The 24,689-nt window shown below is 45.7% G+C and overlaps 2 protein-coding genes across 2 annotated transcripts in view; both read left to right on the top strand.

The window, feature by feature from the left end:
• The window catches only part of LOC118796108 (collagen alpha-4(IV) chain-like), a 32,186-nt gene extending 10,676 nt beyond the window's left edge, over positions 1-21,510 (top strand). The window contains exons 7-47 of the mRNA XM_036554939.1: positions 504-620; positions 704-769; positions 877-912; positions 1,044-1,106; positions 1,196-1,231; positions 1,912-1,953; positions 2,098-2,178; positions 2,265-2,309; positions 2,740-2,802; positions 3,621-3,665; positions 3,781-3,834; positions 3,930-3,993; positions 6,390-6,494; positions 7,170-7,325; positions 7,588-7,677; positions 8,056-8,210; positions 8,394-8,466; positions 9,366-9,472; positions 9,734-9,917; positions 10,427-10,495; positions 10,588-10,695; positions 10,802-11,020; positions 11,123-11,281; positions 11,754-11,921; positions 12,205-12,348; positions 12,769-12,873; positions 13,055-13,236; positions 13,350-13,413; positions 13,573-13,647; positions 14,494-14,601; positions 15,279-15,386; positions 15,751-15,822; positions 15,951-16,079; positions 17,565-17,672; positions 17,775-17,930; positions 18,110-18,217; positions 18,427-18,549; positions 18,715-18,837; positions 19,701-19,889; positions 20,067-20,350; positions 20,762-21,510. Of these exons, the coding sequence (XP_036410832.1) occupies positions 504-620; positions 704-769; positions 877-912; positions 1,044-1,106; positions 1,196-1,231; positions 1,912-1,953; positions 2,098-2,178; positions 2,265-2,309; positions 2,740-2,802; positions 3,621-3,665; positions 3,781-3,834; positions 3,930-3,993; positions 6,390-6,494; positions 7,170-7,325; positions 7,588-7,677; positions 8,056-8,210; positions 8,394-8,466; positions 9,366-9,472; positions 9,734-9,917; positions 10,427-10,495; positions 10,588-10,695; positions 10,802-11,020; positions 11,123-11,281; positions 11,754-11,921; positions 12,205-12,348; positions 12,769-12,873; positions 13,055-13,236; positions 13,350-13,413; positions 13,573-13,647; positions 14,494-14,601; positions 15,279-15,386; positions 15,751-15,822; positions 15,951-16,079; positions 17,565-17,672; positions 17,775-17,930; positions 18,110-18,217; positions 18,427-18,549; positions 18,715-18,837; positions 19,701-19,889; positions 20,067-20,350; positions 20,762-21,022 (4,644 nt within the window). The 3' untranslated portion in view covers positions 21,023-21,510. The remainder of the gene's footprint in view (positions 1-503; positions 621-703; positions 770-876; positions 913-1,043; positions 1,107-1,195; positions 1,232-1,911; positions 1,954-2,097; positions 2,179-2,264; positions 2,310-2,739; positions 2,803-3,620; positions 3,666-3,780; positions 3,835-3,929; positions 3,994-6,389; positions 6,495-7,169; positions 7,326-7,587; positions 7,678-8,055; positions 8,211-8,393; positions 8,467-9,365; positions 9,473-9,733; positions 9,918-10,426; positions 10,496-10,587; positions 10,696-10,801; positions 11,021-11,122; positions 11,282-11,753; positions 11,922-12,204; positions 12,349-12,768; positions 12,874-13,054; positions 13,237-13,349; positions 13,414-13,572; positions 13,648-14,493; positions 14,602-15,278; positions 15,387-15,750; positions 15,823-15,950; positions 16,080-17,564; positions 17,673-17,774; positions 17,931-18,109; positions 18,218-18,426; positions 18,550-18,714; positions 18,838-19,700; positions 19,890-20,066; positions 20,351-20,761) is intronic.
• Positions 21,511-23,998: 2,488 nt separating this feature from the next.
• On the top strand, positions 23,999-24,436 carry LOC118796107 (nanos homolog 2-like). The gene has a single exon (XM_036554938.1). The coding sequence runs from the start codon at positions 23,999-24,001 to the stop codon at positions 24,434-24,436; it is 438 nt and encodes a 145-aa protein (XP_036410831.1).
• The last annotated feature ends 253 nt before the right edge of the window (positions 24,437-24,689 follow it).

Raw genomic sequence — 24,689 nt, 5'->3', positions numbered from 1 at the left:
GAGACCTACTTGGATTTTTGAAATTATTTATAAAGCGTTGAGTGGGGAAGTAAGACACAACGGCTGTTTGTCTGAATTGGATTTACTGTTATTTTTTATTTCTCATACTGAGCACTGATATTTAAGTGTTCTTGACAATAGTTGGTGGGGTAGTAGGGTCACAGTAACTGATTGCTAAAAGCTGATTTAGCATCATACACTCTTAACTGGATGTGGAGAGTTGATTTGAGATATATTATATTACATTATTGCTGTTTAGCAGATGCTCTCATCCAGAGCAACCTACATAGGTTACAGTTTTTACAGGTTATCCATTTATACAGCTGTACATTTACTGAGGCATTTCTTGGGTCAAGTACCTGGCCCATGGGTCCAGGAGCAGTGCACCAGTGGGGAATTGAACCAGTAACCTTTCAATTATGAGCGCTGCTCCTTACCACTATGGTACACTGCTGCCTCTGTACTATCGCTGTAAGTGGAGGGTGTGCTGTGCTGTGCTACAGGGCCACCCTGGGCCAGCCGGTCCTCGAGGTCTTCCTGGGCCGGACGGCTGCAACGGGTCGAGTGGGCCACCCGGTTTCCCTGGACCTCCAGGGTCAGACGGACGTCCTGGAGCTCCGGTGAGTGGAAAATGAGTGACAGCTGCCAATCAACGAAAGAAATCAACATTTACGCCAAACCAGTGAACTCTCTGTGCTTTCAGGGGTTGTACGGAGTCAAAGGAGCGAAGGGCGAACCTAACTATTATTCTACATTACCGGGTGTTCCAGTAAGTCTTGGACGCACTCTGACCCACTGTGATCATTTAATACAGGCACAATGATACAGACATCTGCACCAGACCTCTCTGTGACCTGGCCTTTCTGTGTTTAACAGGGTGACCCTGGACCACCAGGGGATCCTGGTTTTTCTGTGAGTTTGACAATGTCATCAGCTGTGTCCGCCACTACACAACATAACAGATTAGCATCTCTACTGGAAAATCTTTTTTCACAATGTCTGTTTCTCACTTGTCTCTGAAGTTAACTGTTCTTTATTCGTAGGGGAGGCCAGGTGTCATTGGCCCCAGAGGTCCCAACGGCTCAGCTGGGCCGACCGGACAGCATGTAAGTGTCTTGGTGTCTTTTTGTGAATGATGCTGTTGTGTTTATTTGACTGTGCAAGGAATTCTCCACATGTGTCTCTTTGTTTTTAGGGTGTACCTGGTTCACCTGGACCGAGAGGCCCTCCTGTGAGTCCCTATGCGCCCTCTCACACACATACAGACTCACATACTCTCAAGCACCCACCCATAAACACAATCATGAGCAAACATGCACTCACACGCATTTGTGTACACCTTAGTACACATACACACATTCACAGTCACGCACACACATACACACACAGTTATCCACAAACACTTACATTTACATTTACATTTATTCATTTGGCAGATGCTTTTATCCAAAGCGACTTACAAGTTAGGCGGAGTACAACACTCATGCACGCACAAGTATACACACGCACACATTCACATGTTCATTTGTCGTGCACAAAGCACATACTGTGTGCACACATATACACACACACACACACACACACACACACACACACACACGCTCACACACATCCACAGTCCGCATACGCATACAGTACACGTGCACAGTCAAATCAGAATGCACTCACTAACCCACATCACACTTGCGTAGACACACACCACATGCTTGCACTTCCACATCACACAGGTGCACATGCGAATTGTTTCTCTCTTTAGAGACTGAATTCCATGTAAGGCATTAATTCCAGCAGCTGTTGGGAGGTTCCAGCATCCCAACAGGGTGCTTATGGTGACAGTCCATTGCTTCTAAATAATAGTAGGATAAGATTTGTGTCCCAGACAAGTCAGTGATGTGCTTTATGTGTTTTCAGGGTGACACAGGCAGATCACTGCTGGGGCAAAAGGGTGAGCTGGTGAGTGGCCCAGCTGAGTGTCTGTCATAGAGCTGTATGTCAGTGGTGGTGCAGTGTTTGAATAACAGTGCTGTGTGTCAGAAAGAATACTGTGTGTCAGTGATAGTTCTATGTGTCAGAAAGAATGCTGCGTGTCTCTGACAGGGAGAGCAAGGGAAGCCAGGCCCGCCTGGCCCTTTCGAGATTGTGGACCTACCAGAGGATGCGTACATAAAAGGAGCTAAGGTGGGTGGTGCCTCTGTGATTATGGCTGCGACTCTATTCACTGTTCTGTAGTGTCACATTCCCTCTGACTGATTGTCCAATTACAGGGTGATCCAGGCCCGAAGGGAGTGTGTGGACCCCGCGGCCCTTCTGTGAGTATCAGTGGCTTGTGTCTGCGTTTATATGTATGTGTGAGTACATTTGTCTCTGAGACAGTGCATTTTGCAGTGATTTGCATATCTGCGTTTATGTGTTTGTGTGAGCATTTGTCTACAAGAGTGTGTTTTACAGTTATTAGTGTGTGCGTGTGTGTGTGTGTCTGTGTGTGTGTGTGTGATAGAGAGAGAGAGTGAGAGACAGAATGTTTTATAGTGATGTGTGTGCAGGTTGTGCCATGCCGTCATGAGAAGGGGTGATTATTGGGGACGTGGTATCACAGACAACCATATTAAAGAGATTATACTAAGGTTACTGCCAAAATGTGGTGGTTTACCAGGCTAGCAAAAAAAAAAAAACTTTTCAATCTCAGTCGTTTTCATCACCTCTCCTGGATGACAGACAAGTCTCATGCTTGTGCTGCAGGGATTCGATTCTCCCTTTGGAATGAAAGGAGAGAAGGGTATTGTTGGACCTCCTGGAGCCCGGGTAAGAACTGTTTAAACTTAAACCCTGCTGTATTCTCTTGTGACCACCAATTTTGTGCTGCTGTAATTATTTCTGCACTGTGATGTCATAATTGTGCTCCCAGTTATGCCCTAGCTGTTCTGACAACAGTTTTAAAAATGGGCTCCTCTTTATCTTAACTGCACTTTTGCATTGTGTCCACTAGATGGCATAGGTTGACGGTTTCATTCACCTATTATTCCTGCAGTTCAGAGATCCCCTGTCTAAATTCATATGCTTTAGTACTTCCTCACTCAAAAAAGATTTGAAATTCTCAGTATGTATTCTCAGAAGAGGAGTGACTGCCCATAGAAATCATAACTCCTTTTCATTGTCCATGCCATACTGAAGCCAACATAATTTTTCTGTTTCCTCTGAGTACTTTCAGACAGATCAGTATACAGTAGCTACCATGTCCTGTCCAAATATATTCCTTGCTTTGTTATCAAGGTCTTTTTGCCAAGTTCACTAGGCAAAGATTCTGTGTTGCTAATGACTAAGATATCAGATTTTAAATTTGTTTATGTTCAAAGTTTTGTCTGTTTTATTGTGCTAGAAGTCCTCTTACCAGAACTGCTTAATCAGACCAGGAGTGAATGCAGGAGCTCAGAATCTCGCTGCTGTCTAAGGATCAGTGGCTTTTCTCTGTCTTTATAGCTACGCTATAGCACAATACTCGTCTATGGAGAAAATTTCTTACTTTCACCTTGTGTCATTCATTTTATATGTGTGTGTGTGGGTGTGTGCTCACATATATATGTGAGCAGCTAAATGAATTAAACATATCCCGATGTCCTTAGGGGTTTCCTGGGAACCCTGGCCTGCCTGGTTTCCTTGGAGTGAAGGTTTGTCACAGTGTGTGTGCACGAGCATGTCTGCATCTTTGTGTTTTTGTGTGGTTATCTGTGTGTGTGTGTGTGTGTGTGTGTATGATCCAGTTTGTGTCTGTTTCACATTCAGGGGTATGCTGGGACCCCCGGACTTCCCGGTTTGAATGGAAATGTGGGCCCAAAGGTAAGCTGAAGTTATTTGCCCCCTACCGGTGCAAAAAACTGCAAGAATCTCAGCTATGAGACCTTTGGTGTGAAGTGCATCTCAATCTGTTGAAGGGCTACACCGGAGACATTGGGCCAAGAGGACCCGTGCAATATGAAGATTATGAAGGTGCAACAGGTGAGAATACAGCACTACAGTCTTACAAATTAAAATCAATTCAATTTTATTTAGTGCAGCACCCTTACAATTGGATCGTCAGAGAGCATTTTATGAAGCGTTATTTCCACCGGGAATCAAGAAAATATGAGACTGAATAGAAGAATCATGAAAAAAATTGTTCTCTGAAGGTGATCAAGGTAAATTACTGGAAATATGTAGGAAAAGACAGGCTATGTGTGTATGATTAATTATTAATGAGAGATAGTCCTTCATGGAGTGTTGAGATAGGATGTCCCCAGTTCCGTGAGTGGATGGTGGAAGGTGTTAGCGATGGATAGCAGATTAGAGTTCAGGTCCCTATTGCTGCTTCGTGGCCATTGATGTGGTGTAATCTTTGGTGCTTTGTGTGATGTCATACACCATTAGAGAGAAGGCATGCTGATGGGAGAGAGGCACAAGGAACTCTTATAGGCATTCATAGTGTTTTTCATTTGTGCCTCTGATTATGTTAAAAAAATGGAGTGAATCCTTTCCTACCCTGCTGATGTAAACTCCATTTTAGGATGACATGGAGTCAGGTATAAAAAGGAACCATAATGAAGTAATAATTAGCAGTAATTACAGGACAATCTAAAAAGCTGTATTTTTTAACCTGGGTTGTCTCTGTTTTCTTTAGTTACAGTTGTAATTGGAAGAATACAAGAGATTACAATTACAACAGATTGTTTGAGGACACAAGTGTAGTCAGTACACAAGGGCACTACCATTTTCCACCATGTCCTCTATCCAAGAGGAGCAACAACATCAAGAGTATTTCTAAGAGTAGGTCATCTGTCATTTGGGGAGCTGTAATAATGAGTAGGTCATCTGTCAGTTGGGGAGCTGTAGTTAATGCAGTGGATGTTGCACTAAAAATGGAGGCTCAGGACGTCTGTCTATGAGCAGTTCATTAAGAAGATGAAATAGTGTCTTAGTCCTTATCTGAGTGGACAGATAAATTTAATTTCAAAGGCAATAAAACAGTTATCAAATACTACAGGATTTCAGGGAACACAGATGTGCAATGTCAATACCATATGATAGGTCAAGGATGTGATTATAACAGTGAGTGGGCACAGATGCGTTGTGAACATAGTCATGAGAATCAATGATAGCTGTAAAGGCTGTTCCCAAAGCACTGTCACCATCATCTGCATGAATATTGTAATCCCTATCTTCTACTGCTTTATGTGTCATTAGTTCTTATGCACAGATGGCCATTTTAACACAATGTTTTAAACAGTAGTTTCAGGACAAGAGGTGACTGTATGATTCATTGCCCACCTCATATTAGGACAATGGGCCAAACAATAGAACTTTCTTTCACTAGCTTGGGGAGTATTCACCACTGTTCTAAAGTGCTCTTTAAAGATGTCACACTGATGAAGTCAGATGTCAGTGACACCTGCGTGAACAGCTTTGGTATCAGTGTTATGCTTAGCTAGCACTGATGGAACTTTCTTGGCAATATTGACAACGCTTGTCCCTGGAAAGCAGTTTTCTTTCTTTTATCGCAGTCAAAGTCCATGTCTCAAACAGTTGAGTTCGCTCACAGCATGCTTTTTCCCTTGTGTTCTGTGCAAGGGTGTTGGGGGTGGCAGGGAACTTGAGGCCTGGAAGCAATTTTGGAAGCTCATCTCAAGCCTCCGTTTGACAGTAACCTTGGTGCGGTTTGGTGCCAGCATTGAGCAGTTTTCTATTACCCCCATGGTCCTCGGGGTAGAATTTAAGGCATCCTGCATTCTGCTCCCATCTTTGAGTATAGCAGTCTGTTCCTCTTAGGTCATTACTTGGCAGCACTTGCTGCCTTCAAAAGCCTTGACAGGGTCCTCTTAATGCACTACAGTATACATATGATAGGACTCACATATCACTGCCTTGCTGGCAATTTTAGGATCCCCGCTTTGATCCTCAAGGGAGCACATATCGACATAAAAAGGCTCCAGGCAGGGGTTTACAAATAGCAAGTGGCAGTCACAAGCCAACAGAGGCTAACGGCACATGTGAGCGTGCAGGCAAGCGGGTGGATCAGTGTGTGAGTACGTCAATAGGGTACTTGAAATGAGTAGGAGAAAGATAAAAGATGATTTTTTTTTTTAAACACGTTGGTAAAATCATATAAAACAACTTGGAGGTTAGAAGAGAGCTCTTCCGAAAGACAGACCAAACACCACGCTACACGTCACGTGGATGACACAGATAAGAACGCCAGACCATAATGACACAGAGCCAGAGTGCAACACCGCAATCACACGGGTGAGAATATAGCACCACACTGAGACAGGTAGCAAAGACTGTTTGTGCTACGTGTGGCTGGTTTCATGTTCCTCTTTTTGGCTATTTTATTGTCATTAGAATGCGTCACTGTGTTTCAGGTAATTCTGGGGACCCTGGCAGTCCTGGACCAAGGGGGCCCCCAGGAGACCCCGGGTTCATGGGCCTGCCAGGTCCACCAGGGCGGCCAGGAGAGTCCACCCCAGGTGAGACACCCAGAGCACACCCACTGCCCACCTATCCCCAAGTCCCTCCTCCACACATTACTGTATGTCCTATCTAGTGCAGTCTGACTTGTTAACAATGAATCCAATGAATGTCTATACCATGATACCTCAAATGACTGAATATATCAGAAAGCCTATCCTGAAGCAGCACATTGCATTTTTTATTTTATTTACACAGTCCCAGTGCAGTTTACCTACATTATCCATTTATGCATTGACCATATACACTGAAGCAAAGCAAGCTTACAGTATTGTACAGTGAAGTGCCTCCAAGGTAGAACAGCAGGGTGTGAACCACCCAAGATTTACATTACATCACTGTCACTTAGCAGATGCTCTTATCCTGAGCAACTTACATTGGTTACAATTTTTCACATGTTATCCATTAATACAGCTGGATATTTACTGGTGTACCCTTGGGTACCTTGCCCAAGGGTACACCAGCAGTGGGGAATCGTACCAGCAACCTCGCGGTTATGAGCCCCACTCCTACTGTCTCAATACGTGGTAGTGTAACTACTAGGTTACACTGCTGCCCCGGGCAGGATGTCACCTGCTCCACTTTGGTTTTGAGTCCAGTTTGCTGAGCACCATAATGTACACATGACTCATGTTATAAAAGTTTGTTGCCCTTCACCCTTCCTCTGCCCACAGGGCCACCAGGTCGGCCAGGTGATCCAGGCATCCGAGGCCCTAAAGGGTACAAGGGGGAGCCTGGGAGAGTCGACTTCATGACGATTATTCCTGGACCACCAGGGCCGCAAGGGCCTCAGGGGCCCAAAGGTGTCAGGGGTGAGCCAGGGCGATCAGGTAAGCAGACAAGGATCCAGTGTGAAGAAAATATTGTTTATTTGTCCCCTCCACTCTTTCTTTCTGCCTCTACCTCTCCTTCCCTCAACTCATCCTCTATATGATTACGCCCTGTCTGATTGGATAGGGGGCATTCTCTCCCTGCATTTTCTATTTTTTAACCGCATTGATTGACTTTAGAACAGTATATGCACGAGTCCCACCTCAGTGGGTAGTGTGTGTACATTGAGCTGACAAGCAGGTTGTGGGGTATTTCCCACAGGCCGTGATTGCAGCCCAGGTCTGAAGGGTGAGGATGGAGATAAAGGAGAAAGAGGCCAACCTGGAGAATCAGGGTACAGAGGAGCAAAAGGTGTGTTTGTGTGTGAATGTGTATTTGCGTGTGTGTGTTTGTGAGAGAGAGGGAGTGTGTGTGCGTAAGTGTGCATGTGTATGAGTGAGAAATAGCGTGTGTGTGTGTGTGTCTGTCTGTCTGTCTGTCTGCCTCTATTGCAATTTAATTAAAGGCCTGGAACTTGACCTGAACCCAATGAAATATGTGTTTTCGCACAAGCTCTGCCCACTCATCTCCTGTCGGATATAACAGAAAGTTAACAGATAAAGTTGTCATCTTTGGCCCGGGTTTGGTTTGGGTATTGAACTGTGTGGGTCAGGTTGGGTTTGGGTTTCAGTTTCAGGTCCATGCGGACCTTTAACTGTAATAAGTCCATTTTTGCTTTCTTTGTCACAGGCTGCCCTGGGGACTGTTTATGTCTCACTCCTGGAGGGGGGCCTCCAGGCCGCGAAGGGCCACGGGGGCCGCCAGGGCAAAATGGGCGGCCCGGGAGGCAAGGCGAGAGGGGTGATACAGGCCCCCAGGGGGACCCTGGAGGATATGGACCTGATGTGAGTGTGTGCAACTGCCCCCAACCCCATTGCACTGCCCATATTGCGCAACTCTTCCAATATGCTACACTGCTCCACTTTCCCCCATATTCATTCCATCTGCACATAGTGCTGTGTCTCATGGTGATGACACACACATTATGTTTCATCACACAGTGATGACACGTGCACTTTGTCTTACAGGGAATCCCAGGCTTCCCTGGTTTAAAAGGGGTGAAAGGTCAGAAAGGGGAACCCTTTGCGATACGCCTTAAAGGTGAGTCCATTTTAGACAGATATCACCACTTCTGGTCAGTTTTTGATTTTTGCTCTTAATCAGCTCTAATAACAAAACAACTTTGCTGAGTACCTGTCATGCATTGTTATTGGAGTGCTTTTCAAAAGTAAATTAAACATGATAGAAAGAAACAGGAAAACAAGTATGCATTTTATATTATTTATGTTGAAATCCACATGGAATTTAGATGAAAATATACATGAAGAAAGAAAAAAATGTGCAATAACTTAGACAATTCTTGTTCATCTGCTGTTATTATGGGTGGCAGTGTAGCATAGTGGTTAACGAGCAAGACTCATAACCGAATGGTTGCCGGTTCAAGCCCCGCTGGGACACTGCTGCTGTACCCTTGGGCAAGGTTCTTAACCCACAGTTGCCTCAATAAATATCCAGCTGTATAAATGGATAACATTGTAAAGAACTGCAACCTATGTAAGTTGCTTTAGATAAACGCATCTGATAAATGTAAATGCATTACAATTCTTGCACTGGGTGGTATACAATCAACTTTCAAGAAATTTGCAAATAAATAATGAAGCTGTTGCTTAGTTCCAATTGACAAGACTGAAGTCTATTTAATTGGATCTTTTGTTGGACTGTTTTCTCAAATTTCACCTTCCGGAAATATTGTGACGTCCAGGTGTTCATATCCACTAAACATTTGTACAAAATAGCTTTTTAGCTGTTTTTTTTTTATCCTTTAGCATTTAACAAATTCCCATTCCCATTCCCACCAGCTCCTTACATTTCGGCAGGGTTCAGGGTTGACGCCTGAACATTGTCCCTCCTCTCTGTCCGGACTGGGGGTGTTGAGCATCACTGGATGATGTGTGACTTTATAAAAATAAAGTTGATCTGGCTGAGGGTTGTGTTTGCAGGGATGAAGGGAGAGAGGGGTACTGGCGGTCCTGCCGGCCCTCCAGGTTTCCCAGGGCCACTGGGGGAGGATGGATATCCTGGTGAAAGAGGGGACCCAGGACCCCCGGTGAGTTCACCTCTGCCTCCTCAGACAAGGTCAGAGGTCACACCAGTTGGGATTTTGTGGGGACCACAGAGCCCGAGACAAGAGTCTCCATGTGTCTTTGAGAGAAGCAGTAAAATGTCATTTTTTATGCGCCGATTATTTCCTCTACTTTGCACTTCTTTTATTACATACGCTGCTCTGTGTTTGATTGTTCTTTGTTTGTTGACTCTGTTTGATTTCTCCATGTTTGGCTGCACTGTTTTTTTTTTTTTGGTCTTACAGGGAGATTCTTACCCAGGGTTCCCAGGTGAAAAGGGGTATAAGGGTTTGGATGGGATCAAAGGCCGCCCAGGGCCTGCAGGACCCCCAGGCAATAGGTTTATTGGCCCCGTTGGGCTGAAAGGCCTCCAAGGAGATCAGGGTCCTCCAGGACCCCCAGGATATCCAGGACCCAAAGGTGTCAATGGTAAGGACCCCAGTATAAGGAAAGATCTCCGCCCAGGACTGGGGCCCAGCTGGAGCATTACACCCTGCCTCTGTGTCCAGTCAACTGAATACAGTACCGTTCAAAAGTTTGGATACACCTGACCTAAAGACTTATGCTTAAATGCTTAAAAAAAATTCTCTTACAAATATAAATAGTGAAGTTGACGCCTATGTATGAATTTATTTCCATTTTTTTTTAGTTTGAAAAAATATTTTTGGCTACTCTAAAATATAAGGAATTTTGATTTGCCTAACTGTTTTGGTCACTACATAATTCCATTTGTGTTATTTCATAGTTTTGATGTCTTTACTATCATAAAATGTGGAAAATAGTAATAATAAAAGAAAAACCCTTAGTTGTGTCCAAACTTTTGACTGTTACTGCACCTCTTTAATGAACATGCTCCTAATGTCAGTGAGGGTGCTTTGTCTGCAGTAACTACTTAATGTGTCGCTCTCACTTCCTTGCTTTCTATTGGCTCTCTATAGGTGACACATCTCACCGTCAACCGTGTCTGCCTGGCCCACCTGGGCCAAAGGGTTACCCTGGCGACAAAGGTAAGCCTGTTGACAGGGACCGTCAAATTGGGAGAAGGAAGTGATCATTGGCTTGGAGAGAGCAACCCAGAGCTGTATCTGGTTCTGTCCAGGAAATCCAGGGCAAGACGGACCGCCAGGGTACAATGGACGTCCAGGCCAGAGTGGGTCCAAAGGTCAGAGTGGAGACCCAGGGGACTCAGGAGCAGTTGGACCCAAAGGTACCGAGGCAAAAACGAGCCGTACCAACGCAGTGCTCTGTGACTGTGCATGTGTGTGTGCTTAGGACCTTGTGCTCTCCTGTAACTCCTGTGCTCCATCCTGCAGGGCTCATGGGACCTCAAGGTGATCCAGGATTCCCTGGCCGCGTTGGAGAGAGTTTCGATGGATCGCCCGGCTCACCTGGACCGCAGGGTCGCCCCGGCCCGAAAGGGCAGGCTGGGGATAGCTTCAGTGGTGCACCAGGGGAACCGGGTCGAGCAGGACTCCCGGGGAGGCCTGGCCCTAAAGGGGTCAGAGGGCAGCCTGGCTCATCTGGACCAGAAGGTACCAGAGAATCAGCATCATCATTGAGAGATGACAAGACCCTAGTGTACTCCTCCTGAGGAGGACCATGTATGAGTTTAACCCCTCATGGTATTTTCCCAGGAGCCCCAGGGGCGCCTGGAATAGGCTATAAAGGAAATCAAGGAGATGTCGGTGCTTCAGGTGTGCCTGGCCCCCCAGGCCCCTTTCCATTGGGGTGTGAACCTGGGCCCCCAGGCCTGCCTGGGCTACCCGGGAGTAAAGGCTCCATGGGCCTTCCAGGTGAGTTTACCTGCTGGATGGAGCATCCCATCTCAGCTGGGATCTATGCATCCTAAATGCATATATTTCATATTTCTTAATGTATCTAAGAACATTTTGACAGGTGAGAACATTTTACCATACTGAATGCAGGTTTCAGTAAACATCTTTCTCCCAGATCATGGATAAAATATGAAAATTTTGCCACCTTGAACAGTTTTTGAGTGAACATTTTATCTCCATTACATTACATTATTGGTATTTAGCAAACACTCTTATCCAGATTGACAACGGTTATAGTTTTTTTTTACGATGTTATGCATTTATACAGATGGATATTTACTTGTGAGTTAAGTACTTTGCCCAGGGGTACAACAGTACTGCAGGGAATCGAACTAGCAACTTTCCAGTTACAAGTCCTGCTCCTTAACCACTATGCTACACTGTCACTTGAGTTTTTATTTGTCTGTGTGTGTGTGTTTGTGTCTCCTAGGTTACAGTGGGGAGAAAGGTGTAAGGGGAGATACAGGCTTCCCTGGCAGTGGAAGTAAGGGAGCCCCAGGGAATAGAGGCCCTTCAGGACTTCCAGGATATCCTGGGCTACCAGGTCCCCCAGGACTCCAAGGGGAACCTGGTTTCCCAGGGCCACCTGGGCTAAAAGGTGTGCATATCTTGGACCACTGCCAAGAAATGCAGAGAGGGACAGAGAGGATGAAATGACTGATCCACCCACTGTCACTAACGCTCTGTATGAAATTGACCAGCCTTTGCATGGATGAGGGCCATCGCTGTGATGTCACACCTGCATTCACACTTAGGTTATGACTTCATACTGCAATCACACAGAGGTTGTGATGTCATAACCACATCATACACGCACTCTTACACAGCCTATGATGTCATACCCACGCTTTTACACAGGACATGATGTCATCTCTCTGCAGGTCTTCCTGGGTTACCTGGCAGGAATGGATCACATGGTCAGACAGGACGGCCTGGCCTTCCTGGATTTCCAGGGAGAAAAGGACAGAGGGGCCCAGAGGGCTTTATTGGGCCACCCGGGTATTTTGGAATTAAAGGATCCAAAGGTAATTAATGATACATAGACAGACAGCACAGACACTACTGACACACGGTACCAACAAAGTGCAGTCATGCAGTGCTGACACAGAGTAGGTGGATTCTATAAACGTTATTGACTTTGCAATAATAATTGTTTTGCATTCAATAGTTTCTTTTCACATTCCACAAAGCAGAGACAGATTTCTTATGAAAAGACACATCGCATGAAATGTTAAAATTGTACATCATTTTTTGTTGTTTTGAAATGCAGTGTCTGCCATAAGTAACATCTAAAGAAATTATTTGACACAATCAGAAGAATGAGTTATGAGGCTTTGCTGCTGATATGTTTGGCATTAGTACAGTTGCTGTTGTCTGTCTTCCTGCTGTGCTATCTAGTTAGAGATGAAAACCTGTGTGCTCTCATTTTCCCCTTCTCTGGTCAGGTGTCAAAGGTCAACCTGGGCCACCAGGACCTGTGAACTTCTACAGCAAAGGCCGAAAGGGAAAACCTGGACCCAACGGTCTTGAGGGAAAGGAAGGTTCCCAAGGTGAGAGGGGAAGGGAAAGGTCCGCGTGCCTAAACACTCTAAATTTACTGGTGAGTGGTGTGACTCATGTGGCTAGTTTGAGTCAGTTTGTGGGCTTCAGTCATTATGACTCAAGCCAATGTGTTACAATTCAGTCACTTCTGAGATGTTTGGAAGTATTGCGTTGTCATTTTTGTATTAGGTGACAGGGGGAGGCCAGGAGAAATGGGCCCACCAGGGTTGGACGGAGGGAGCGGCACACCAGGCTTTGAACCTGGGCCACAGGGGCTGCCAGGGAGGTTTGGCCCACCTGGACCACCAGGCCCAGCTGGGCCCCCAGGGCCGCGGGGGAGCAATGGTTTTCAGGGTGAAAAGGGAGACCCGGTACGTGTCCATGTGTCTGCCTATTCACCTCCGCTAACTCTAAACTTGCTGCAACCATACCTGAAATGAGCTTCCCTCTCAATCATGGGACTGTTTTTTTTTTTTTCTCGCAGGGTGATTTCGGGTACAGCGGCCCTCCTGGCCTCCCTGGCGAACAAGGATACCCTGGTATTAAAGGTAAGCAGATAGGGTGAGACACCTGGGAGGAAGCCAAGGAAGGAGGCCGGGAGGTTATTTGGGGAGGAGGCTGAGGGAGGAAGATGGGGTGAGTTGACATAGCAAGGTGGTAACAGTGTGTTAAAAGATGTGGTTTACTCACATGTTGCCCTTGTGCAGGTGACCCCGGAGACCCATCTTTTATTCCAGGGCCACCTGGGCCACCAGGTCCTCCAGGCAATAGAGGAAGCCCAGGTGACAGACCCTTATCATAAGCAGCATCCTTTTATTTTTCTGTAACATAACGTTGACATCATGAACAGCTCCAGCCACAAAGCAACAAAAACGGCTGGCAGAGATCGAGATAAGAGTTGTTGTTGTTTGTCCCTAACTGACTTGCAAGTTTTCGATAGCATAACCATTCAGTAGATAATTAGCTTTACTTAATTTTGTCCAATATGGCAATATTATCTTTGTGCTCTTCAGATTAAATCAGGAAACTTGCACCTCAAGCTTCCTACCTTGTAGCTCAGGTTCACTTGCAAATAAAATCACAATGGGTGCACTTTCAAACAAAGTTAAGTGCAAAACAGACAAAATGTATGTGCTGTAGAAAAAGAGCAATGTCAAATCCATTCACAGGCAACACAAAAGAAAGGCAGCTGAAGGAGAAGCAAAAACATAGTAACACGGATACAACAGTTCTGTTCATCATTTCCAGTTGAATCTGAATATTTTCATACTGCAAAAGGTTCTAGCAGACCAAAATCGCAGACAAATATAGGCCAATTACTTCACTATCAAAGTTTCTCATATAGCTCCAGACAAATCAAAACAACAATTCTGTTCAGATCAACTAACAGTCAAACTAACAAGGTGAGAACAACTAACTAGGTGTAACATGCAGGTCACATGTTATTCAATAACTGTTTATAACCAAGACAACAAACTGGTTAAACAAAGACTAACACAGCATTTCATCTTTCTTAATTACATTAAGTGTTTCGTTGTTTCAAGAATATGAAGCGCACAAAGGCGGATCAAACAGCGCTTTCATGTAGTGGGTGTGTCCAGGTGTGACTGACTGTGTCCTTTCTGCAGGTAGTCAAGGTGTCAAAGGTGAAGACGGATACCCAGGTTTCCCAGGCCCCACAGGACCAGGGGGGCCTCCTGGTCCCCCAGGAGTAACTGGGATAACTGGGTCTCCAGGTGATACATCCTTTTGCAGTGTCCCCTACACTATTCTGAGTCCTCTACTCCATACTCATTTCCTCTCTCCTCTACTCCATACTTACCCCACCTCTCCTCTACTCCATACTCATTTCCTCTCTCCTCTACTCCATACTTACCCCACCTCTCCTCTACTCCATACTTACCCCCCTCTCCTCTACTCCATACTTACCCCCTCTCTCCTCTACTCTATACTTACCCCCTCTCTCCTCTACTCCATACTTACCCCCTCTCTCCTATACTCTTTACTTACCCCTTCTCTCCTCTACTACATACTTACCCCCCTCTCCTCTACTCTATACTTACCCACCCTCTCCTCTACTCCATACTTACTCCCTTTCTCCTCTACTCCATACTTTGCCCCCCTCTCCTCTACTCCATACTTACCCCCCTCTCATCTACTCCATGCTTGCCCCCTCTCTCCTCTACTCCATATTTACCCACCCTCTCCTCTACTCCATACTTACTCCCTTTCCCCTCTACTCCATACTTTGCCCCCCTCTCCTCTACTCCATACTTACCCCCCTCTCCTCTACTCCATACTTACCCCCCCTCTCCTCTACTCTATACTTACCCCCTCTCTCCTCTACTCCAGACTCACTCCCTTTCTCCCCTGTTTCTTACTCACTCCCTCCTTTCTGCTTTACTCTTTGCAGGATCCCCTGGTTCCCTAGGTCTGAAGGGTAGTCCAGGACTGGCCGGTCCAATGGGACCTCCTGGACAGCCTGGGCCTCCGGGACCCCCAGGAAGCTTTGGACGGCCAGGTGTGGCATGAGGCCAGTCTGCTGAGGGTCCTAGTTTTCTACACACCTATCCCTCTTCCTATCTTTCTTACCTAACCCCCAGCCTTACTCCCTTTTTCTCTATTTCACTACTAAAGGTCATAGGTCAAGAGTAGATTTGTGTATGAGCTCAAGGGGGTAATGCTGTCACATAATATGTATGTGCGTGCTGTCAGTGCGGAGCAGCCAGCGAGTAGTACACTTTCCACTGGCGTGCCTCTGTATCTAAACAAACCAGTCACAAATCAGATTGACAAGTAAATGTTATGGACAGGTGAGTGCGACTGAAAAATGAGTGTAACTGAGTGGTGAATCTGACTAACAGCTGAGTGTGATCGCTCTTCAGGTAGCCCGGGACCCCCAGGTCTCCCTGGTTTGGACGGCCTGAGGGGACAGAAGGGTGAGAAGGGGAGCAGAGGTAAGTAATGGCAGAGCTTGGGCAGTTCTTCATGTGGCGATGGCACCTGAATTCAGCAACGGTACATATGTACAACCAGACGATTGCCAACCGGCCCTTAATGTCGCTTGTCACTCTCAACTTCCCAGGCTTAGATGGGACAGGCCCCCAGGGACTCCCAGGATACCCAGGGGCAAAGGGCCCCAAAGGCAACCCAGGGCCTAAGGGACGCAGCTTCCCAGGTCCCAAAGGCCTGACTGGGTCACCTGGATTTCCAGGTATATATGATCACAGCATTCCAGTGTAGTGGATAAATAGTAACATATAGTAAATAATACAGCACTCCACAGAGTAGTACATATATGATGACATACAGCTCAATCCAGTGTGAGGGGTATGTGTGGGGCAATGTCAGTGACAAAAAGAACTGAATTTATGTTTCACAATTTTCACAAATTGTTACTGAATACATTAACTGAATCAATTTCAGTTAATCTATTCAATTTCAATACCTGTAATTCAATTTGCTATCCTGAAATTCAAGTCAAAAGATAAGTGATATTGAAATTGTGAATGTGTTTTTTGTTTTAAAATTCAGGTCTTGAATTTAGTCAATACAACACACAATCAGCTGCGATATATTAACATGATTGAACCATTTTAACAACTAGTGCAAACGCTTTTGAAATGACAAGGGCTCTCCTGAAAAATTAACTGGCATACAGCACTTTTTATACATCATATTCTAGAGACTTTGTGATCCTGCAGACAATATGAGTATGAATACTCCTGTTCAAGTGTTGTGGGATATGTGGATGCCATTGTGAAATCTGAGTCTAGACTACTCCACCCACCACACAGAGAAACTGTTTAGTTATTTTAGTGGGCAATAAAGTAATTACTACTTTATTACTTTAACTACTTCTTTATCCACTAACTACTACTTGTTAGGTACTGAAGAAAAATCATGGCGTTTTAGCCCATTTCGTATTTAAAATGGTGGGTGATGTCCTCACAACCTCTTCAAATAACTGCATGTCAATTGTGCCGAGAATTTGATGGTACTGGGATCAGTATAGCACAATTCCTTAATTAAAAGTCTTCTGTTTTTGTGTTTTGAATGTTAGGGCCTCTGGTTTTGGCATTTTCCTTTTGCATTTGTGTTTAGTGCCTCAGTCACTGTATACCTGAGAGCACATGCTTTTCTGTCATGATACAGATGTCAGAGAAGTGTCAGCTGGTCAGGCATTATGGTCATCAGTGCGTGATTGCCAGCTCTCTACAGTTAAGGTTGAGTTGCACCAGCTGACTGTATGCTTGACTTAATGTGCAATCGGAATTATTATGTCATTCAATGTGTGCATGTAACATCTGACATAAAGCTCTGTTGTATGTCAGAGAAATGTGTTCACCGGATGCTCCACTTGAGTTTATGCCATTCTTTCTGCCAAGCCAAGTCCTGTGACCAGTAAAGGGCAGACACAGGATGTTAAAACTGTCCTCTGTGGTAACAGGAAGCAAAATTATTCCTGCAGTGTGTTTGCTAACAAAAAAAAATTACAGCTGTGACAAATGTTTTGTTGTCTGATTTTACATTTGTTTGCATGAATGCATACTGCATACACTGGACATGGCAAGTTTATTTTGGTGGGAACTGGTGTTCAGTTAGAAATCAGGCTTATAGATGTTCCAGGTGTAATTGGTTCATGGTTTCTAAAGACTCCCTGTGGTCTGTGTCAGCACTCACTGTGGTCTCTCTGCAGGCTCGCAGGGACCGCCTGGTCGTCCTGGGGAGGCAGGCAGAGACTGCACAAACATCGTAATTGGGCCAGGTGGAGATGCCGGTTCCCTTGGTCCACCTGGGCTACCAGGTGAGTGAGTGTGAGTCACTGTGTGTGTATGTGTGTGTGTGTGTGTATGTGTATGTGTTTGTATGTATGTATAAGGATGTGTCTAAGCAGTGTGTGTATTAGGACCGATGGGTGACATCGGGTTTCCTGGGCCGGCGATGCCATTCCCGGGGGACCCAGGGGACTATGGCGGGCCAGGATATCCAGGAACTAAAGGAGAAGGGGGTTTCCAGGGCCCCACAGGACTACCAGGATTCCCAGGGCTGTCAGGGCCCCAAGGTAATGCTCACCCTCTTCAGGAGCACCAGTGAAGCAGTCCATGTTTCAAAATGGCATCAAATTATTTAATAAAGAGCACTGTGCCCTGATAGTTGGTACTGTATTCCTTAAACGATGTGCATGCAATGGATATAGAGTTTCTCATAGTGCATGCAGGTAATGGATGTTGTCTCTCCCAGGTGAGAAGGGGTCGCCTGGATTTATGGGCAACCCGGGATTCAGAGGCTCTCCAGGCTCACCTGGATCTCAGGGAATGCAAGGAGAGCGAGGGATGGATGGGGAGCAAGGTGAGCGCTGTGCCGTGCCTCATTCCCTTCCATCAGAGGACTCCTGATGTTACAGCAGAGCAGTAGTATGACCTCTCCGTCTGCCTGTCCCCTTCGTACAGAACAGCGCTCGCCTGTTTCACCTGGCATGCTCTGTCACCTGCCATCTCGCTCACCTGTACCCCTCTCCACTCTCCCTCTCACTCCCTCGCCCCTCTGTCCCCCTACAGGTCCAAAAGGCGACAAGGGTGACAATGCGTATTATGACCGTCCCCCACCAGGCCCGGCTGGTCAGCCTGGGCCCTCTGGATACCCTGGTGACCGTGGAGACCGTGGAAGACCGGGTCCTAGTGGTACGGGCTTGTGCTGAGATAGAATCAGTGAGCCCCAGAGTTAGTGATTATGTTGAAGAGGCGCTTGTGTGTGTGCATGCTTGCGCGTGCACATGTTGTCTCACAAATGTCTTGTCTTATATTTCTGCGTTATATTTCACACACTTTGTGTGTGTACCTGTGCAGTCCCAGGGAGAAAGGGTATGACGGGGACGCCTGGGTTCCCAGGACCGAACGGGCCCGCAGGACAGCCGGGATCACCAGGAGACTATGGAACCCCTGGAGAAAGAGGTTTTCCTGGACCACAAGGTAACTCTACCTCCAGCAATAGGGCTGTAACTATGTTGCCATGGAACTAGCAGAGTCATTCCTAGAATTCCAATACATTTTCTCAGGGATGTGTTTCATCTGAATACTTTGTACTTTCAACACTGGCAGGTAGATACATAGGTTTACTGTGATGCTAAACCTGACCAGAACATATATTTTGTCTATTGATGCATACAGTAAAAGTGGATGCTGGAATTTTTGCTTTTGCTTTACCACATACAATGAATAACAAGTAGTAAAAGTAGTAAAAGCCACCACTCCTGATTGGCATGTCATTAAAGTGACGTGTAAGAAGGCATTATTATATTACTGTTAACACCTGACCATGTTTGGTCTTATATAGGTGGAGACTGTCATCTGGCAGATATATATAAATATGGCTTATATGATCATATTCCTCTGCACTCTCATGACCGCTATACTCGATTTTAGAGCACTTGAAAGTACCCCAAATAACTATTTCAACAGCCAGATACTGGCCAGTTTGTTGTTTTACATTACTAAGTTCAAAGTTGGTATGTTTGGTGGGCACATATGAGATTATATTTCTTAGTTTCCTTACACCAAGGCAGTCGTAGACTTTCCTTCATTGGCTTTCATTCAAGCCTCTCTAAATCTCTCAGTTTCTCAGTCTTTCTTAGTGTTTCTGTCTTTCCAAATCAGTGGTGCACAGACATTCTGGATGTTGTTATTGATGTTAATATTGTATTATAAAAACATTCTTAAAATTCATTGCTCGCCATTACTTTTCAGGGCCATTCTCCCACACCTCACAGTGTGAATACCAGTGCATTTTCTGCGTTTTGCAGTCAGTCACTTAGTGAGTTGTCCCTACTTCTCAGGTCCCCCTGGCCCAGAGGGTGACCGAGGATATCCAGGTTCTGATGGGCTGTATCACTATGGCTTCCTGGTAGTCATGCACAGCCAGTCAGAGCAAACTCCTGTGTGTCCACTAAACATGGCCACTATGTGGACAGGCTATAGTCTGCTCTACCTGGAGGGTCAAGAGAAAGCACACACACAGGACCTGGGTATGTACTTCAAACACACATGCGTACAAATACAATACACACACACACACACCTCTGCCTGCACACACAAACATGCACACATATGCATGTGCACACAAACACACACACAAACATGTGCACGCATACAAACACATACACATATATACACACACACCTGACAGTGATGTTCCCCTACAGGTCAGGCTGGATCCTGTTTACCGATGTTCAGCACCATGCCCTTCTCCTATTGCAATATGGCCACATGTAACTATGCCAGCCGCAATGACAAATCCTACTGGCTGTCCACCACGGCGGCCGTGCCCATGATGCCCATTGTGGAGGCAGAGATTCAGCGTTACATCAGCCGCTGCACGGTGTGCGCAGCCACCTCCCCTGCCGTGGCCGTGCACAGCCAGGACTACTACACTCCCAGCTGTCCGCCAGGCTGGAGGACACTATGGATTGGCTACTCCTTCCTCATGGTGAGTGTGTGTCTATGTCTGTGTCTGTGTCTGTGTGTGTGAGCACATGTGTCCGTTGCTCTGGAATCACACTGTTCCAAAAAAAAAAAAAAAACACTGTTGGTTCCACACATGAATGTGTGGACTGCCTCATCGTTGCATGGGGCATGGGCCCATACCGACCTGGAGATATCCAGCTAGCCAGTCAGAGGATGTGAGGAGATACTTGAGTTTCCCTTAAAAGTGCAGCCCCCACCCTGCAGGTGTTTTGAAGGCAGAGACATGGACCCTCCCGTTTCAGACAATCTGCATATGACAACATGAACTGTCAACAGTATGAATGCAGATTCAGTGCTTCTGTGTAAGTAAAGCAATGTAACAGGAAGTAGTAAACAAGGAAACAGGAAGTCAGGTGTGGGGTCTGTGTTGCAGCACACGGGGTCCGGCGACGAGGGCGGCGGCCAGTCGCTGACGTCGTCGGGAAGTTGCCTGAAGGACTTCCGCACCCAGCCTTTCATCGAGTGCCAGGGCCCGCGCGGCACCTGCCACTACTTCGCCAACGCCTACAGCTTCTGGCTGTCCCGTGTGGGTGGGCCCGACCAGTTCAGCCCCTCGCCCACTCCTAGCACGCTAAAGGAAGAGTCGCAGCAGCGCCAGGCCACCAGCCGATGCAGCGTCTGCATGAAGGAATGAGAAACACCACCTCCAGCACCCCCACCCCCCACCCCCCACCCCCCAACACTTCCCATGTGCCCTGCTCGTCTTCTTTCCTTCAGACTGCAGATGCCATGTTCCCTCCCCTTTCAATCTCACCCATTTTCAACAAATTTCAGCTAGAGGTAACACTGATATAGCTCCAGTGTGTTCTGTAATGATGCTGTACAGCTGGCCGCTCTGTCACGGATGCGCACGCCCATTGGTTCTGAGCTCCATGCGGACAAAGACAGTAGGATGTGGACTTCAGAGTCCTTGACATGACTGCCATTCAGCATCCAGAAGCGTGGTCCAACTTAATAGAGGTGTCAAAACACAGGAGGCCTGTACACTTGCTACTGTGTCATTAACGCTGTCAGTCATCCCTTATCATTGGATATTAATCTGCTGTGACTAATGCTTGGTTTAATACACTGAACCGAAAACCGCATTTATTTCTCTAAATAAATGGCACAGTTTAAAACTAATGTGTATATGGGTGTGTACATTTTAGAAAGAGAATGTGCCAACTTTTTCATTTTCATTGTGTGGACATTTACACTAAATGTTATGTTTCAAATCTCAGAAAACCATGTCAGCTATACTGATTGCAGCCAGAAGAGGGCAGTATGCTCAAACACATGCAGCTGGGGGAGCTCGTGTGTAGTAGGCACATTATGGCTCTTGAAAGTCACGAGCAAGTGTCCTGTGACTGAACCTGATTCACAGGGATTCTGCACGAGGAGGATACTCCACGTGATGTCAATTATTGGGGGATTGTAGTGCATGTCACCACCTCAGGACACAACCACAGGTTTCTATAGCGCTGTCCACTGGTCACTGATGCTGTCCTGTAAGGGCATAAGTACCACGATTCCTGCACACACAGAGCCACCAACTGTGTCTAACAAGCTACCTGGCTATTTTTTCATCCTTACTGTGTTTTCATTGTTTGCTGTGGTAGCTGTTTGTGGAATAAATAAACCTTCATGTGATGTGCAGGAAAATGCTCTTGTGTTCTGCTTATGTCCGACGTATTTCCAGCTTGGCATTTTTGTTTTTCTTATAACCCGACTCGCACACTGATTTTTGTTTTCGTCCTACAGGAAACACTGGCAGCTTACAGAAAACCTGCTTTTCTTTGGTCACTATGTATTATTTAATGCAGTAGAAATTAATTTTAATACACTAACAGGCATTGCTGTGGATGAGGGCGTAGCAGTACGGTTCTTTGGTTTGGAGTGTGAGAAAGGGGTCGTACTATGGGCTGAGGTTGTTGAGCACCACAAACACCCCCCCCCCCCACACACACCCCCAATCTCATGGCTCACTGAATGGTCAGAATGTGAACAATTTAAGTAATAAATATAACTTTGTTTTATTTTGTTGAGTTTTGACAACAAGTATATTAAAAAATTGAAACATTCATATAGAGTGGCTGATGGGATATGATGTGCACAACATATTGCAAACCTCTAGGTCAGAGCTTCAGCTCCCACAAGCAGTTGTGAAACAGTAGCCTACACAACATTTACATTTATTCATTTGGCAGATGCTTTTATCCAAAGCGACTTACATAGGTTATAGTTCTTTACAATGTTATCCATTTATACAGCCGGATATTTACTGAGGCAACTGTGAATTAAGTACCTTGCCCAAGGGTACAGCAGCAGTGTCCCAGCGGGGATCGAACCAACCTTTTGGTTACGAGTCCTGCTCCTTAACCACTATGCTACACTGCCGCCCACAACATTTTGCCATGTTGCTTCTGGTGTCACCTCAAATGGACTTGTTACTGTATATATAAGATGACATCAGTACCTCATGGATAAGACCAGTTCTTAAAAGTAACTTCAGAACGTCTGTCATGTGATTATCTATTTTTTTACATATTTTTGTAAACTTGTCAAAAACAGATCTACAGTAAATATTTGTTTCACACAAACCAAATAACCAGGTCTCTGCACTCACCTTAAAAAATTAAGTGATTTTTTTTTTTATCTCTGCTTTTTAGGAGTTGACTTCCGGCCTAGAGTTGTTGAGTCAGATTTTGATCATTTCAAGTTATAGTCAAATGAAACTCAGACATGCAAATTACAGTTTCTTTCAACAGAAGTTTTCCATGCTAAATTAACAAATTAAACAACATTACTGTTGGTTGCATCAAAAGATTGACATACAGTAGAAATCATCTTATATATGCAGAGGTCGCAGGGGCAACCTGGGGGGACAAATTTTGGGCTGTCCAAAAAAAGAAGCCAGACAGAGATCGGTAGAGACAGACAGAGTGGATACAATGTTCCCATTGCTCGGTCTAGACATCATAGATGTCTGAAATGCACCCCATAGACATTTTGCTTGACAGCACCCCCATATGTGATGATCTTTAAACCTTCTGCCTTCCTTTAGCAGTAATTTGAGTTTTTACTTTTACTGCTGCGGTTCCTTCATGCTTGCTGCTGGCCCTGTTTTTGCTGTCATTAATTTTCACTTGTCACTACTGTTCTTACAACATGATGTTAAAAGGATGGGGAAATTAAATGTCTGATTCTTCATCAATCATGAGAAAATGCTCAAAGTTGTGTTCTTTGGCTGCTGTGCTCTTTACTTGCAGTGATTTACAGTTTGTTGAATATTACACAACATTGCAGTGCTCTAAAGATATATTACAACAAATGTTTTTTCTTTTTTTCCTAACACAGTCATATTTTAGTTGTTCAAATACATTTAGCAATATAGACTCAGACTTTGTAAACTGACCTGGTGTGATGACAATGACAATGTGTATTTTACTGGCATTAGTTTGGCCATTAAAGGGGGTTAGAGAGGGACAATTAAACTTGTAAACACACCAATCATCCCACTGAACTGATACATTTTACATAAGTTCAAAAATCTGTTGTCCATCCTCTAGACTGACCTGGTATAAATAGTCACAAGGGCCAGGATGGGGTACACCTAATACAAGCCAAAGACATGCAGAGCGGGCCCGGCAAAGAGGAGAACGCCCTTGGCCGCCGTTGGCACTTCGACATGTGGCGCGACTACATGGAGCTGGCGCCTCTGATGGAGCAACTGTGCAGACGGGCGGACCCCGCCGGTCCCGAGCGTCACCAGCCAGGCCAGCAGAGGCAGCAGCAGCAGCGCGCCTCTGGATCTCTCAGCCCGAGCCCCGCCAGCAGCGCCTCGGACACCGCCGGCCGGGCAGCCGAGGACAGCGGCTCCGCCTTCTGCGCGCAGAACGGCGAGGCGCCGGAGGTGTGCCGCTCCCACCGGCTGAAGACCAAGTTCGGCAAGGTCGTCTGCCCCATCCTGAGGAAGTATGTGTGCCCGATCTGCGGAGCCACTGGCGACCAGGCTCACACGCGTCACTACTGCCTATCGTGCAGCGCGTCAGAACCCACGCTGCTCTGAGAGAACGCACGCGAACCTACAAAAGTAGTGTATATGCTGTACATAGTTTTTAAAAGTCTGTTAGGTCTGTTAAAAATAAAAAAAATTAACATGGTTTGAACTTTGAAAATTGTTTGATTTGGTTATTATCACACTAAGAAGTTCAGGTTTAAATAGAAAAAAACTATGAATGACAATTGTCAGAAACTGCATTTTTCATGATCAGAGAGGTTGGAAGACAAACGAATGTGCTTCAAAGTGTTAAGCAAATTTC

Source organism: Megalops cyprinoides, chromosome 20, assembly GCF_013368585.1.
Source record: "Megalops cyprinoides isolate fMegCyp1 chromosome 20, fMegCyp1.pri, whole genome shotgun sequence".
Taxonomy (NCBI): Eukaryota; Metazoa; Chordata; class Actinopteri; order Elopiformes; family Megalopidae; genus Megalops; species Megalops cyprinoides.
Note: the sequence above shows the minus strand (reverse complement) of the source record. Positions and strands in the feature narration are given on the sequence as shown.